The 17,801-nt window shown below is 41.9% G+C and overlaps 1 protein-coding gene across 1 annotated transcript in view; it reads right to left on the bottom strand.

The window, feature by feature from the left end:
* Window positions 1-226: 226 nt before the first annotated feature.
* PSME3 (proteasome activator subunit 3) overlaps window positions 227-17,801 on the bottom strand; it is a 65,706-nt gene continuing 48,131 nt past the window's right edge. The window contains exons 6-11 of the mRNA XM_077459514.1: window positions 15,695-15,807; window positions 15,156-15,224; window positions 13,041-13,108; window positions 7,315-7,369; window positions 6,915-7,001; window positions 227-5,149 (exon numbers count right to left, since the gene is read on the bottom strand). Of these exons, the coding sequence (XP_077315640.1) occupies window positions 5,069-5,149; window positions 6,915-7,001; window positions 7,315-7,369; window positions 13,041-13,108; window positions 15,156-15,224; window positions 15,695-15,807 (473 nt within the window). The 3' untranslated portion in view covers window positions 227-5,068. The remainder of the gene's footprint in view (window positions 5,150-6,914; window positions 7,002-7,314; window positions 7,370-13,040; window positions 13,109-15,155; window positions 15,225-15,694; window positions 15,808-17,801) is intronic.

Genomic DNA, 17,801 nt, shown 5'->3' on the forward strand with positions numbered 1-17,801 from the left:
AGCCTGGCGAGTTCCTGTTCACTGAGTCAGGTGTACATTTTTGCCCGAATTCACACCTGAATTGGAACACGGCCTGAATGCAAGAGGTTCTAGCATTTTTTTCAGCCACCTAGTTTGATTGGACACTAAAAGGCTGCTTGTTACAACATTTCACATTATTTACACATGCACACATTAACAAAAAAGGCATTCAAAATCAGGTCGACAAACCGTTTGCAAAAACACATCTGATGAACATTTTTAATAACTTGACAATTTAAAATTGTACATATGCCATTTCAGCAGAGAACAAAATACTCAAAACATTTTTACAATAAAGAATCAAAAATGACAATGATAAAAAATATACAATTTAAGGCTGGGAACACCACCATTCAGAACAGAAGTGAAACATTTGTATAATCTGGATGGAGACTGGCAACCATAAATCCTAGAAAATAGAAAGACAAATGCAAGGGATAAAAAGGGGTCCGGTCTGAATACTTAAGACTTTGTACATGGCCCTTTTCAATAAAAGCAGTAAATAACTGGGCCACAATGCTGGTTTATTTTCTATTACAGCCAACAAAATGTCTGCCTCGGTTTCCTGGTTTTGACACATTACTCAGCTGAAATCTGATGAAAGTAATGTGGTAAAACAAATGCTAACATTTCTGGAAGAAAAAAAAAAAAAAACACTTGATAAGGACAGTGTATTGATGGGCAATGAGCAGCAAAGTCAAAAAGACCAACAAGACCTCACTTTACTGTAGTCAAATAAGTGAGCAGGCAACTAGAAACTGCAGGTTACTGCTCCCTGCACACAAGACTTTACAACTGCAATTAAAAAAGGATGTGCACTGTAATTTCCAGCCATTACCAAAAGCCACCTCCTACTATGCTTTACTGATTGTGCATCTGACCTAAACCAAGTAGAGGGACCATTCTAGTTTTGTTGGGGTAAACAAATGTATGACTGCTATTAAACCCTATTTGGGGGTCACCAACCCATGTCACGATTGTACTATTTTTAAGCAGTCATATTCAACTGTTTGAAGATATATCAAAAAATGTATATATTTTTTTTCTAGATTAGCTAGATGTTTACATTTACTGAGGGGCATTTATGAAGTACTGAAGGTATTGCAAGTTGAGTAAGGGAAATGCACTGCATTTCCTGTTCTAAAATTGTGATTGTTCTATGCTATTTGTGTTTACTCAGCGATTGAAAAACACCGGTAGTTTTTAACTATGTGCAGAAACAGTTAAAGGAAACCTGTGCTGAATAAAATATGAAGGCTAAAACTGTGCAATGCTCATCTGTCTAACTTCAATACTTTGAGTCAAGACCTGTAACAAGTATACAGCAGGTGAAGACAGAACTCCATTTATCCAGGTTTGATATACAAAAAGCACTGAAGACACTAGGGCAGCAAGGCAGCCAAGCAACTAGCATTTTTCAAGGTCAGTGATGGTAGCCTACACAACTTTTTAGCAGGATGTCCTTTAAAACAGTATTAGAAGCACTCATTTCTTTTACAGGATTGTCTGATCCATTGCAAAGTGCCATTGAAAAATAGACCTCTGTGTGTGAAAGTTATAGTACCTTGTAAAAGGGAGATGATGCAAACCAAAGTAGTTTTCTATCTTTATTGGTTATTCAGTTAGCATGCTTCAGGGCATTGGGGCCCCAGGTAATTTCAGAGTAAAGACTGGAACTGGGGTTCAGATACTCTGGGCTGGTCCAGCTTAAGTTACAACCTGGCACCTACCTAGTTCACAGGCAACAAGTGTTTGGTACAGGCGTGGTGCCACTTCCCGCACCCAATAAACACTTGGCCACTACAGCAATATTTGGCCTCCAGCAAACCACAGCTGGCATACCAGACTAACCCCAAGTACCTTCACATTGACTTCATTCCATGTAGATTAAAACGCTAACATTACTTTGAGCTCTGAAAGTGGAGCCCCACACCCCTAAATACACATTGGTGCCATCATTTAGTGAAAACCAATAACGTTGTGTACCATTCCACTGTACTTGTACCAATCTAGGCAAGCCATTCCTTATCCTACACACAGATGCTACATGTCTAATGAACCAGCACTCCAGCTGGTTCCTTTAAAAGTTGAGCAGCCAAAAAAAAAAAAAAAAAAAAACACAGGCCCAACACACCACCACAAAAAACTCAATTTGTATTTCAACAAAATGGCACAACTGAATGCAGTACTACCACGCAAAGCAGCAGTTTTCATAGAAAACAGAGCAGGGATTTCGTACTACTGTAGGGGAAAAATAGCATGAAGGGGACTTGTATTCCCAGCCAGAGTCAGACTTCTGTTTCAACAGTAATTTTTGAGGTCATGTCAAATCTAATAGATGCCTATGGGGGACAAATACTGCTCTTATTTAAAAACAAATTGATAGAGGAGCTATAGTAACATATGAGGATTCAAAGTACTGATTGGTGTTTCCCTATGGGGCTGCATTGCAAAACTTAAATGAAGTCTAAATGAAAAAACTCTATTCGCCACATTTTAGCAAACGACACTGTAAGGTGGTGCAGTTAGAAGTTCAACATTGTCGTTCATAGTCATTACCTACGTTGCTCCATTAGGCCTGATCAGAGTGAACCTGTTAGCCATTATAAATGGTTAAAGTAAAATTCCCACCCAACACCAGACCTTACAAAAGCTGCCTACGAAAACATTTGATAGGCAAAACCCAATCCACTGTGTGTCACTTTGAAATTAGCTTCACCAGGGGGAGGGCAATCAGATGGGCTTAGCTTTGAGGTCTGGAACATCAGACCTCTTGCAAAGTAAAAGTCCTGCGTACAATTAGGATGACTAATTCTGGAAAAGGGAATGTTTACACCAGCATTTTATTTAAAATAAATGGAAGAAAGGTTCACTTGAAACAACTCATACCTCCGCAGAATAATATCTCCTTGCAATAGTAGTGTATACGCTTTGCCAAATGGGGGGGGGGTTGTTGGATGCTCGATTCCTAACATCTCTGCTCTCTCATCACTGTCTTCAGTTGTGAAGACCGTGCTGCTGTCTTCACAACTGAACCCAAATTGCGAATTGCTAAGGTTCCTCCTGCAGGCCCCTCCTTAGCACTATGGAATCCTGTAACAGTGTAGTTGTCTGAGGAAAGGAACCACAGCACTGGGTATTGGATGCAGGCATTCAACATTCCTGCATTGCTGGGCTGCAACACTAGAAGACCAAGGTATTTGGACTGCTGCTAAGGTAAGCATTCACAGTATTTTTCTGCAGTGAGCCTTATTTCCCCCCTGGGAAGCGACAATTGATTTAGCTTTCGAATGTGGTCAAAGAAATGTTCAGGAATTGTGTCTATAGTTTTCTACAATAAACTAGTTGACAAACTATTCAGTCATGAAATGTTTGTAGGCTCTAAAATGCAGATTACTGTGCACAGACATGGCCACAAACATATTTAAACATGTTTCCACTGTACACAAAGCTTCCCCAGTGTGAGCAAGTATACAACTGTTTTCACTTCTTGTATTTGATAAAATGCAGATTAAGAAAAAAAAAAAAAAAAACAAACAAAACACACAACTTTGACATTACCTACATTGTTCATTTGAATAAGTTCTATGGGGGTACATCTAAGGCAATTAACTGTGGGGTTTAAAATAAAATTAACAAATTATGTCTCTTTCCATTTTCAAAGTGTATTTATAGTACAAGGTCAAGAGACTTGAAAGTATTACTCCAAATAAATGGAGCCATGAAAAGCCATGGGTGCTGCCAAACCTTGCCTTAAAAAACAGACCTATCTCCTACAAAAAAAAAAAAAAAAAAATTCATTAGAGAGATATTAATTTTATGTGTGGAGCCAATGTTTGCAAATCTAGATCCAAGTTGTTCAAAGGTGGACTTGTTGAGGTAGAGATGTTCCCAATTGTCATGACTGGCCAAAATACCGACATTTTAGATTACCTGCCTTAAAAGGATAAATTTACTTTTCTATAGTTATCTTTTATGGTTTATTGAATGTTTTTTTTTTACCATAACTGTGCAATATAATCAAAATCAATACAAAATCATTTGTTGATCTAGCATTATAGCACATATATTATCTGTTCCATGTTTTATGTCTTACCATGTAGTTTGCAAATTGGTGCACAGGATTATTGCTTGGCTGCCAATTAAAATGGGGATCAATATTTAGTATTTGATTTGCAATTCGATTTTGACATAACATTTTCAAATGTATTTATAGCAGATATTATGATGTTTATTTGTGAATATTTTTTAAATTTAAAATTGGATAAAAAAAGTATTTTACAATTTTTTTGTTTTACTGGATTTTGATATGAAATGTCGTCCTTTTGAACATAGGGGGATGGATATCAGTTTAACATCCACATTTATGTATTTGTGGATATCTGTATACAGTTGACATTCCCCCAGTAGTAACTGAATATTGGAATCCATATATGTTTTTAGGTCTGACTTTTAGCCACCAATATGTGTTGGGTGTTCTATGGCGTTTTTCATTAATATTAAAAGTTCTGGGACTCCTAAAACTATTGCATGTGAATCTTCAACTCTGAAACCCTCTATTTTGTCCTGATGAAGCTACTGTGCCCTGACTTAATCGGAATAACCTGAAATCAAGTGCACCATGTCTACTTACCCTGTATATTGCAGCCATGGAAGGTCACCCCTATGTGGGATTAAACCTTTTAGACAACTACAAGCCCAAAACTATTGACCAATTCCAATTCTGACAGTGCTATAAGGGGGTACATTGTAGCATTCTGGTATTACAGTGCTCCATGTGTAAAAGGCTTTGATAGTGCTTTGTTACAGACTAAGGCTTTCAATATACATTACATTTCTGAATCCAGACTGAAGGGAAAAATAGTTTTAAACATAAAAGCCAGACGATTTATTTCCAGAACAGTTTCAATCCCTTCATGGTGGAGAGGATGTCTCGCGTTCATACAAGGCAATGATGGCCTATGTTCCTTTTAAGTTCAAAGGAAGAAGAAAACTAAAACAAAATATAACTAAAATGTTGGGAGAAAGGTTTCTGTGGACATGATGATTAGTAGAGTGTTTCAGCATTACTGTTCCTGGGCTTTTTGATTTTCTCAATGTTTTTGAAGATCAGGTCATGCAACGTCACCTGAAACAGACAGAACAGTGTTAAATAAGTACAAGCTCCCCATACAACAACATGGCTGAAACTAGCTATTCCAGCATACGCGAGGCTCTCACTTGGGCATCTGTCTGGTTGTCAATGTTATAGGTTAACCTATTTTTCCCTTTTGCTCTCCCTCCCTCAACTCCCACCCCCTTATCTACCTCTTTCTTCTACTTCGCTTTCTTCTCCCTCTCAGGGCTTTCCTTTTTAATGCCTCTTACAGAATTACAACTGTAGTCATACCTGCTTATGCTTCCAATGGGGCCCCAATTGTACAGGGTGAAGCAAATATATTGGGTCAAATTTTCACATTTATTGGTTTACAGTTTTCTACACTCATGCTCTTAGGCCTTTTTTTTAATGGTTTGTTTATTACATTAGGTCTACTGCAGCTGTGAACCTTTGTGATCCTGATGGAAGCCCAAGGTTTGCTGTATTGTACAAATTACCACTGTATGAATCTTATGCCAACTCTGTTTTATATGATTAATCTTTTGTAATAAAGGTTTTATAAAACAAAAAAAATAAAATCCTGAAATCACTGTAAATTATGTCACACAAAGAAGGCAGCTGGATCTTGTAAAAATCTGTGCCGGGATACCCTGTCCTTTTCCTGAAGCCAGTGTACACGGCATGCAACATGATTTCTGAATGGGGAAGAGAATCTGGTCATTCAGCCAAATCTCCCCTATTCAGAGAACATTTTACAGGCAGTGTACATTATGCACAGACTTTTCTCAATGGATGAGAGGGGCTGATGGGGCAGGTTTCCCTGCAACTCACAGAAGACCCAAAGCTATTAACTCCCTCAGCACCTGAAGTTTGCACAGAAAATTTCTACAGGACCCAGCTACCTGCATGACTTGGGATGTGCTTAAAGTCTTACTAAACCCACAACAGTAAAATCAGTCTGTATTATGTAGTAAAGCACTCTTGTTCTACTCACTGTGGAATCTAAGGGGTTAATCTTCTGCATTGTGTAAAAAGGCTGTTTGATTCTGTCTGCTCAGTTCCTCCCCTTCTTCTAGAGTCTCCAAACCATCTCCAGATAGTACAGAGGCTAGGGGACAAGCTGCACATGCAGTTTGGCGTACATTACTAATGTTTTTATTTTCTTGGGAGGGTGCATGTGATCAGCACATGGCCAATCAGCACTGACAGAGGATCTGGCGCCCTGCATCCTCAATCATAGGAGAATGAAAAAACTACAAGCTTTAACCAGACACTGATAGAAATCACTAACTGCTGAGGTGAAAAGATTTAGTTTAGATTTACTAAAACTCTTGCATTTCCATGTTCTGTGGGAGACCAGATATAGTGACTGCAGGGTCCTAGAGTTTAGTAACACTATTTACAGGTAAAGTGGTACGACAGCCATTGAAGAAAAATACATTTTTGACCAAAACTTCAGGTTTAAATATTCACCATGATTTGTTTTCCCCTCCAGCAAGGTTATTGGGGAACCCATGGTGTAAAAGCTCTGCAAATAGGATGCTGCAAGATTCAGCAAGTTGACAAGCTAACCTGTCGTCCACCCAAATCAAGGATTTTTTTTGGAATACTTCACACCCAAAATGCATAGTAACAAAGCAGCACTACAGGCAGCTTGGATTAGAAAGAGTAAAGTTTTTTTTTTTTTTTTTTTATAGAAATAAGTATAACAGTAGGAGATCAAACTGATCATTTTACTACAGGAAGCATTAAAACCCAAAAGATAAGGCTGTTAGAGTAAAAAAAAGCCAATTACATATTGGTTTCTCAGCTCTGATATTATTAGCCGTAAACTGATATACTCCTTTTCATCTATTTCTGTCACAGTACGTCGATAATCTTCCTGCAAAAGATCAGAAACAAAAATGTATATTGAACAAGTATTCAGGTTTTACTTTGGTGTGGGTAAGTGGATACTAAGGAGGCATGTTACAGACATAAAACCCCAAAATGTTTTCATGTTAAAGCACCATTTATAAAACCGACCCATGACATAACTCCCACAATATATATTTAATTTAGAGATTATGATGCCGCAACAGAAGCTTACTCAGATCTATAACAAAGCATAACCATTATTGTTAGGCAGTATGATAAAGTGCAGGATCTGAGGATGCCATTCTCAATAAATAATCTAGTCAAATTCTAATACTCACCACATGAGGGTATTTTGCTATTTTGGAAACCAGTTTAGCCCGAGTGATATAATATCTAAAAATTAGAAAACAAGGGACCATATATTAATACGGTTTAGCATGTTCTACCTTTACCGCTGTTATCCATTATCAAACTGAATGGATCCTATTGACAAAGGTTATATAAATACAATCCAACACTTTGCCTATTCAAGGCAAAGTTACAAGTTTGCTTGTAAACAACCCTCCACCCTGCCATGCAATCATCAGTATGTCAACAAGCAGTTTAAGTTAAAGATAAAAAGGAGGGGCGGGTGCTGCATCGGTCGGTGAATTACGGAGAAAAGGATTTTACGGCAAGTACAAAAAAAATAATCCTATTTTCTCTTATATATACACTGACAGACACAGCTCCTCAACCATTGGGATGTCCCCAAGCAGTGCCAAACGAGAGGTGGGAAAACCGCATACACACACACACACACACACAAACTTTTTTGGTGGGTAAAGAGTGCGTGGAGAAAAACCACCACAAAACCAGGGTACCCTCAACAGGAGTGACTACCCACAACCACACAAAAAACTGCGGAATGTAATGCAACAGCGCATTAACGGTACTGTGTTTTTATCAAAAAAAAAACAGGAAAAAAAAAATGATATATTGCATATTCAATTGCAACTATACGGCCTCCTGCAAAACTTTGCAGGCCAAAACAAGCATCAGCCGATGCACTGACGTCTACCTTGTAGAACTTGGTAAACGTGTGGACAGACGACCACACCTGAGCGACAGATGCTTGGTGTCGGAAGGCCAAGACGTTACATAGGCTTGTACTACAATCTGTCTGATCCACCTGGAAATGGTGGCCGACGAGACCGCCATGCCCTTCTTTGGGACCAGCCACCAAAACAAACAGTGAGTCTGACTTCCGCAAGGCAGCAGTGGCAGACAAACACACCTCTAGAGCCTGAACCACGTCCAGAGCGTGACGGGCCACCTCCTTAGGGTGCTTTGGCTTAGGACACAGATGGTAATACAATGTCCTCATTAATATGAAAAGCCGAGACCACTTTTGATACAAAGGACGGTTGCGGACGCAACAGCACCTTATCCTGGTGAATAACCAGATAGAGCGACTTGCAAGACAAGGCCGCCAGTTCCGAAACCCTCCTAGGCGATGCGATGGCCACCAAAAAGACCACTTTCTGGGAAAGAGTCAACAGGGGAATCTCCCTGATATTCTCACACAGCGTTTTTTGAAGTGCCGATAACACCAGGTTCAAATCCCACGGGGGTAACTGGATGAACCAGAGGAACTACATGTCGTACCCCCTGAACAAAGGTACTCACTAATGCGTGAGACGCCAGGGGTCGCCGAAAAATAAATAAAAACAAAGTCAGCCAAGGCTGAAATTTGCCCCTCAATAGTGCTCAACTCAAATTTCTGGTCTACTCCTTGCTGAAGAAACATCAGGATCCTGGATATAGAAAAGGAGTGCGGATGCCATCCTTTCTCCTCACACATGGAGATGTATGCCTTTCAGGTACGATGGTATATCTTCCGAGAAGAAGTTTTTCAAGCTCTCAGCATAATTGGGATCACAGAGTCCGACAGACCCCGGTTCCTCAACACCTGGCTCTCAATAGCCATGCCATTAAAGCCAGCGATGGTAAAGCAGGAAGGAGATTCGGACCTTGAGACAGAAGGTCCTCTCGCAAAAGCAGTCGACAGGGAGCGTCTGCCACCAGGCACACTAGGTCTGTGTACCAAGGACGCTGGGGCCAATGTGGGGCAATCAGTATTACTGGGATCCCCTTGACGAAACAGACGTGGCAAGTTTCAGTGGAGGAAAGGTGTAGATCAGCTGGTACTGATCCCGCGGAGCTACCAGTGCGTCTGCCTACGGATCTCATCCTAGACCTGAATCTTAGCACCTTCCGATTGAGACGGGAGGCCAGAAGATCCACGTCTGGTGTGCCCCACCTCAGGCACAGTAACCTGAATATCTCCAGATGCAACGCCCATTCTCCTGGGTCCAGCATCTGTCGACTCAAATAGTCCGCCTGGCAGTTCTCCACTCCCGGGATGTAAATGGCCGACAGGGCCGGTACGTGTCGCTTTACCCACCGAAGTATGTGAGCGACCTCCCGTGCAGCAGCTGAGCTTCTTGTTCCCCCTTGGCGATTAACGTATGCCACAGCTGTGGCATTGTCTGACTGGATCCTGATCGGACGCCCCTGAATTCTCAGCGACCATGTGGAGAGGCACAGCCTGATCACTCTCAAATCGAGCAGATTGATGGGCAACGTGGACTCTTCCATCAACCAGAGGCCCTGAGCTGGCAAGCCCCCATCACTCCACCCCAGCCGGATAGGCTGGTGTCCGTTGTGATCACTGTTCACTTCAGGAGGTAGGAACGATTTCCTGGACTGAATCACCGGGGACCTCAGCCACCAGATCAGTGAATCTGACAGGCTCACCTGGATCTGTCGATCCAGGGACAACCAAGATTTGTCCCACTTTGTCAAAATCTCCTTCTGCAGGACTCTGGTGTGGAACTGGGCATAAGGTACTGCCTCGAAGGAGGCTACCATGAGTCCCAGGACTCGAATGCCAAAGGGGAAAGACAACCACTTGCAGTTCAGCAGTTTTACTGCGGATCTGAGAGTCTGCAGTTTGTCTGAAGGGAGAAAAACTCTTGCTTCCATGGAGTCCAGCAGCAAGCCTAGGTACTCCAGACACTGGGTCGGTACAATCACCGACTTCTTTAGGTTCAACAGCCACCCAAATTCTTGCAGGGTCTGCGTGGTGATAGACATCCTCCTAATTCTGAGGCGGAAGATGCCCTCAGGAGGAGATCGTCTAGGAATCCCATGATTGCGATCCCACGTTGCCGCAACGCTTTATTGCACCCTTCTTCCCATGCACCGCCTCCATCTTGGCAACGAACGAATTGAGGACTGCCGTCAGGGTGTCCATGGGCACTGCGCAGTCTGCAGGTGACCCGGTTGCAATTGCCTGGATTTCGGGGGAAGAAACCAGTTTCTGAAGCCATGTTGACCCTTCCCTGTCTGCCACCCTAAGGGGACTTAGGACATAGACAGTCCCACCCTCCTGACTGCCGCTGGCTGAGGGGCTCTTTCCCGTCAGACTCAACATCCTGAGGAGTTCTGCGCTATCCAGCAAGTAGTGCTTGTAGTCCCTGTGGGCTCCCAGGTGCAGAGGAAACAAAGCTGTGTCGGTGGCAGCAGCTGCAATGGCACCAAAACCGCTCTGAAACGTGCTCAGGCTTCAATAAAATGGCCGTCCAGTACAAAGACCTAAAACACAGGAAAAATGGCTGTGAGAGCACATGCTGCCGCTAGAGAACACTGAAAAAAAGTGTTCAGGCTTCAAGAAAATGGCTGCCGTGTCCTGTATAGGAGATCACCAGGAAAAATGGCAGCTGAAGCCCAGGAGAGCATGCTGTCCTTGCCCACACCTAAAATGGCCGCTGAACCAGCTCCATGAGGTACAGGGAGAAAAACAATGGCAGTGAACACAGTGCTGTAACAGGACATCAGCAAAACCCCAGACACCTTCCAGGGGCATGAAGGACAGGACCCAGGACACTGCTAGCCAGTGCAGCCCCCCCAGAGAGCGCCTGCATAGACAAACACACCGCTCAGCAGCCACATGCAGCACCCCCCACCCCAGAGGGGGGGGGGGGGGGGGGGGGAGATGGGGTCAGGGGAAGAGAGGGAGGTAAGGGACCCCTGAATGGACCTTCCAGGGAATGCCCAGCTACTCAGCCTCGCCGATGCAGTGAGAGCTGTACTTACCAGTCCTGAAGAGCTGGGAGACATTCCATCACAGACCCACTCACTGGTCAGTGCAGGGTGGCTGTTGTCCCAGCATACTGCGACATAGACATAAGTAGCACGGTCATATGTATGCCCCGGAGCATAAAAGCTCATGACCACCTCTGGACCTGAGGCTCTCGTCGTGGCCTGCAAACACTCGATGGCCGGACTGGGGAGACTACAGGGATAAGAGTATCCAGCTGTCACCCAGCTGGCTGTTGATAATAGATCACAGGATCAATCTTGCTCAAAAAAAAAAAAAAAAAAAAGGGGACACGGACCAATGGGCCCGCAGGGTTCCTAGGTACTTCTTCGCTAGGCAAAATAAAACTGAGGACTGCATGGCAGGGTGGAGGGTTGTTGCCCAAGGGACCGCCCCCTGGGCGGTACTAAGAGTTCTGAGTGTTGTGTTACAACTAATGCCTAGCATCTCCTAGTAATAGGGTATAGCCAATGGTTATGACAGGAGCTGTGTCGGTCGGTGAATAAGAAAACCTTTTTTTACTTTTTGATATAATAAAAAAAAAGAAAAAGAAAAAGAAAAAGAAAAAGAAAAAGAAAAAGAAAAAGAAAAAGAAAAAGATGTATATACATACACACACACTTAAAATGCACTGATCAATGTAAAAATTACACTGGGGTTAAGATTAGGGGGATCAAGGTGTTAACTGTGTTCCGACTGTAGAGGGGGGGTATGCCTGGGACATGAACAATCAGTGTCCCCGATCACTAAGAACAGTAGATCTGCCATGTCACCCGTCAGAAAATGCCTTGTTTACATAGGCAGTTTCCCATCCATCCTGCCTGTGTACAAGGTGATTGTGGCTAAATATAGTCATGATTAGCAGTTATGACTACGTGGTTCATAAGCTAGACAATAAGTTGAGTGAAAATTTAACACTGGCGCCTCTGTCTTGCAAATTCCGCCTGCCTGAATAACTGACAGGCAGGCCTAGTCGGAAAAGCCCATGTGAAAGGACCCTAAAAAGACTTGGGTTAAAACTACAATACTGGTTTCCAGAAGATACTGTGTAGGAAATTGAAACTTTCAGGAAAACGTTCAGCACTTGGGGCCCTCAGCAAACTAATATAACTAAAACTTCACTTCAGATGGAGTGCATGAGCTTTAAACCTCCAGACACCAGAAGAGCATTGCACCAAATGTTTATTTTGGTAAGAGCATCATAAAAAAGGGTAGTCTCCCTACACTGAGCAACTTGCACTTCTCCTTTAAGTGTTACCATCTTTAGAAGTAAACACTCAAAAAACATGCAACTAGACAACTGCAAGGAGGGACATATGTAAAAGCGATTAAAGGAGAAGTTCACTTTTTGCAACAAAAAAATAAATACACTTTTTTCCCCCTGCAAAATAAGTGATTTTATTTTTTATTTTTTTCTGGAGTGTAGATAGCGGTACCATGCAGGTCTCCAGCAGAACTGGCAGTGTATCTGCTTGCCCATACATCCTGTACAGGTCAGATACAATCTGACAGGAAGCATGAACAAACTACCAAGGCTCTCCACAGCGCCATGGTAGTTCATTGAAAACCAGAACTTGCAATGTATGCCCAGAGCCCTGTCAGTGACATGGGTCAATTTTTTTTTTTTTTAATTATGACAGCTAGCTGGGAGGAAGAAGTACTCTGCTAGCAGTCACAGCTGGGATTGGGGAGATGCAGGGTCTGGTCACAGCCATGTGCACAAAAGTGCTAAATAAAAATCTATACCAAATCTATTATAAAATAGCCTACAGGTTACCCTTTCTCCTGGCAGTTGCTGTGATCAGTGACCAAGAAAGGCATTCTTGGGTCTTCATGTTTTGCCACACTTTTATACACGAGGCCTTGTAAGACACACAAGATAAATTAAATTCTGAATGTTCCCACACCATCATGCCTCACCTGGAAATCTGATCAAGATAGGATGCTGCTTCACTCTCCACTGTTCGCAACTCGGCCACTGTCTCTTCCTAAACATGAACAGAGCAGAAATCCAACGTCAACGTCCATTTGTAAACCCACTTACGTTCGCTACACACTATTAATATTTCCTGAACACTTTGAAACAATGTTCGATGGTGATGCAACTGACCTGAAGTATTGCCGATAAGTACCATATAGGCTAACAACTTGATGGATAGATAGAATATCCATTCTTAAAGAGCACTAGAATATAACATGTCACTGATCGCAAAAAAAAAACCCAGTAAAACTGACCAATTGGAAACATTTTTCAGTTAGGTAAATGAATGGAGGAGATAGAACTATTAAAAAAATGTCAGGCCAAAAACACATGTACATCGTGACAGAATTTCATCGGTTCCCAACTTCCTGTTGTGTTCTGAAAGTATTTTTTTTTTTAAAACTAAAAATTACAAGAGATTGTGTCAGCCCTTCCCATGTCTCTTTTGCTTAACTACAACACACCGCAATAAAAAATAAAAAAATAAAAAGAGAAGTCCAGCCTGAGCTGGGGGCACAGGAGTGCAATTTGTTTTGCACTCCTGTGACCTGTTTTCAGCGGAGAGCTGTCTGAAGCCCGCTCTCCACTGAACTTAGTGCAATTAGTCAAGGTGGCACGTCATCCTGATTTCCGAAGTCTGGATCCTTCAGCTGCCTGGACTGATGGCAGTCTCTGCGAGCTGCTGAGATGGCCGCTCCCCGCCCCTCCACAGCTCAGCGCTCCAGTGAGCGTGGAGGAACAGAGCAGGAGAGATGCTGACAGGCAGCTCTCCGCACAGGAAGGAGTGAGAACCGAGCCATTGGCAATATGCGGAGGCTCGTGAAGAGATGCAGGGAGACAGCTGCATCCACCTAGGTGGATGCCTAGGTATAAGAACCCCATTCTTCTCTTTTAAAAGGAGGTGATGTTCTGTAGGCCAAGAGGATCTGAGAGGGCAGATTAGAGTTCAGAATGTTGAAAGCAGGACAGCTCTGGATTTTTTTCCCCTTGCACTTCTTGAGCAAACAGAACAAAATATAGTTTAGCAATTGGCATTAAAGTCAATACTGTCCAGTAGCATAATCTCCACCTGATAACACTACATTTAATTTCCAGGTGCCATTTGAGTGTTAACACTGCCACTAGACCAGCACTGGCGGTTGTTACTGGAGTCCCCGACACCAATAAAATTACCCCTGAAGATGACATTTTTGGCATCTTATTTGCTACAGAGAAAAATCTTAAAAACAGGAAGGACAAGGAAACTTAGGGCTCAGAGCCAAGATAGATATAACAGTAGTACACAATAAGAGAACAGAGAAAATAAAGCAGACTATAGACTGTTCGAATCTCAGCCGGTTCGGCAGGGACAGGCCGAAATTTGAACCATGTATAAGCAGGCCGATTTTACCCAAGCCAATCCATCGATCAACCTGGGTATAACCAGCATATCTGATTTTTTATGTGAATATTGCCAGCAGCTATAGCCGCTAGCAATAATCACTGTGCGTTATCTTGGCAGGTATGGCCGGGAGAACACAATAGCGCCGCAGGAGGGATTCCCCCATTAACACTGTGTTGATAGGGGAATTGAGAGATTTTCTTTCCTGGAAACCCATGGTTACAGGAAAGAAAATCACACCATCTATTGCCAGCTTAAGGGAGGATGTAAGGAAAAGATTTCTCCATCACGGCTGTTTAATCCAGAGAGTGCCGTTTTCTATTTATTTTGCCTTTTAAAACTGTAAAATGCTAAAAAAAAAAACAAAAAAAAAAAACAAAAAAAAAAAAAACTTGGTAAGTTTTTTTTCAGCACACAACGGCAGCAACTTTTTTTTCCCTAAAGAAAAAAGTGGCCGATTAAAAGACACAAAATCGACCAAAGCTGCTGAGCATTTAAAGTATCAACTGTTCACCAGGGTCATGCTGTGGGTCTAAAAAGCAACCGTGACCAGTCCATTCCATTACCACACATACAAAGATTGCACAACTTGTTGAAAATCTGTGTGTTCTATAGACATTCCTTCCTCCATGACCACGATTCATTAGCTAGCCATGTCACTTCAGGGTTTTACCTGGATAGACACTCCAAAATTATTACCATCTTCTATCCTTGGAATAAGAAGCTGAACCCACATTTTTACCTAAAGGCAAAATAAAATAAAAAGGGATTAAAAAAATAAATAAAAGTAATCCAGTTCAATCTGGATGTTTAGACAACAAACTATTCATCCATTATTTTTGAACGTACACTCGCTTTATGGAGGAACTTGCTTATCGGCTCTGTACATTGTGCTCCATTTCACTTTCTTCACCCCTAGAGAACTCTGAAGTTTTCAATTCTGCTACTTGCTAATAGAAAGGTCACGTTTATCTGCAACAACTTCTACACCTCCAGTCATTTCTTGCTCTTAGCACCAGCATGTGTTGATCGCTATAACCATCTGGGAAGACGAGCAGCACCCTCCCTTACATTACAGCTGTCTACAGCAGCTAGCATTACTCATACAAGTTTAACACAGACACCGCTAACCTCTGCCTTACACCACTGTCACACCTGTTTCCATTTACATGTTTTCTTCCCTTATATGCAAGCCTGAATATGGTCACTCACGGTATTACACTTCTCAATCAGTAACCTGATCTCCGGCTTCACTTTTTCGATGATCTCAACTAGAGGCGCATTACTCTTCAACATTCCATTGGGCATCACAAAAACTTTAGTGCCTATGAAAGGAAAATGGACCATTACTTACTGGAAATAAAAAAATAAAAAAAATAAAATAAAAAAAATAATATTAAAACCCACCATCATTGTATACTCTAGACTCCCGCCCTTCTACTCTCCTGTGATTTTACACCACAAATTCCAGCAGCACATGCACTGAAAGGCTCTGCCAGGACCTGAAGGTACATCAATGGTGCCGAGACACCCACACCACCCCCCGGTAGATTTTGCTTCCAATCATTTTCCACCTTAGGCTTTGTGAAAACTGAATATATAAAAAGGCAGTACAGTATTGAGTCAAGCTTTGTTCACTATTTTGTAGCGATAAATTACAGAGAAAAAAAAAAAAAAATAAAGAAGAGGATTCACTGCACCAAAAGATGCTCATGACCCGCAACATAGCGCAAGTGCCTCCAACAATGAATTGTGGTGTGAGGGACCACATTTTTATAATATAAAAGACTAGCTTAATTTCTTCTTGTATATATTACTCAGATAAAACAATTCGGTGGCATATGCACATATACATATATACATACATACGCATATATACACATTCATGAGTAAGGTAGACCCGGATATAAATGAAAACCCACTTAAAAACGGCACTATATACAACGTTAAAAACACCAGGTGTGTATGTACAGTTGCAGGGCTGTGAATTACAAGGCATAAGTATAAACAAGACACAATGTAAGGTCCTGAACTAGGTTACCTGCTGTACTGTTGCAAGAAAACAGCAAACTGGCCAACAGCTTCTTATTTTGTTAAATATGTTTTGTTCCTTCCTAGAAAGACCTTCATTTTTGCAATAATGTGTTTTCTAAATTGTTGTCCAAATGAGCTGAGCTCATTCATTTAGGCCCAACTACAGACATGTGAAATCCTGCATTTCGAGCGTGTTCATATGTGCAGTGACCTCTGAAGAGCAGTCTGTGCTAGATCAAGCTTCATAGGGCATTGGAGAGGCAGCATTATGTTGCCTCCTCAACACCCAATTTACCTCATAACTGCTGCACTACCATGCCACAAATGCAGGGCGGTTGAGATACAGCCCCATAGACTCATTTGTTGTGCTTGGCAGCCATGTCTGAAGAAGATATGCAGTTTAATTTTTGCCAACACCGTTGGCATGCGTACGGCCCTAAGTGCCTACATGCCCCAGGGGGTGGTTGGAGAGTGGTGACCCCACAACTCATCCACCTGGTTTAACTACCCTCAAGACACACATGCAAACAGTCTTTCAGTATCCAACAAATACATGATACTTTCCAATACAACCAAAAGCGTTTAAGCATTATATGGCATGGTTTTTGTTTTTTTCCCCCTCCCAAAAGACAAAATGTTAAGCTACCTGTATGACAGCCAACATAGAAACACAGGCGTCTGCACAAGGACGTTACAGAAATATGCAAGCCTAAATATAGCTGTAATAGAAAACTGTTAGTGTTACAGCTTTGCAGACTCAAGTCTTTTCATGCAACTCAGAGCTCAAATATACAGTGCCTTGAAAGTATCCACATCCTCTGAAATTTTCCACACTGGCATGCAACAACCAAAACACTGGAATTTTATGTAATAGACCAACACAAAAAGTGGCACATAATGTGAAGTGGAAGGAAAATGAAAAAGGTTTTTCAATTTTCTTTTGCAAATATGTGAAAACTGACGTGAATTTGTATTCGTCCCCCTCGAGTCAATGTAAAGAACGATAGCAAGATAGACTCCATTTTGTATTAGATTTTATGTGTTACATGACAACTCTTGAATTCAGATATGAGTTTAAGTTGAAACTCACACATGTTTAAAGTGTTATCTATAGAAATGTTCTCGAGGTAGTTTTTACATATATATTAAGACTGTGGAGTTTGACTTAGCTCAGGCAGTCAATACTTTGTAGAACCACCCTTCTCTGCAATTACAGCTTGGGGATGTCTCTACCAGCTTTGCACATCGAGGGGGACATTTTTGCCCACTCTTTGCAAAATAGCTC

The sequence above is a fragment of the Lithobates pipiens genome, unplaced genomic scaffold (genome assembly GCF_037356315.1).
Source record: "Lithobates pipiens isolate NorthernLeopardFrog02 unplaced genomic scaffold, aLitPip1_a1.2 Scaffold_28, whole genome shotgun sequence".
In the NCBI taxonomy this organism is placed as follows: Eukaryota; Metazoa; Chordata; class Amphibia; order Anura; family Ranidae; genus Lithobates; species Lithobates pipiens.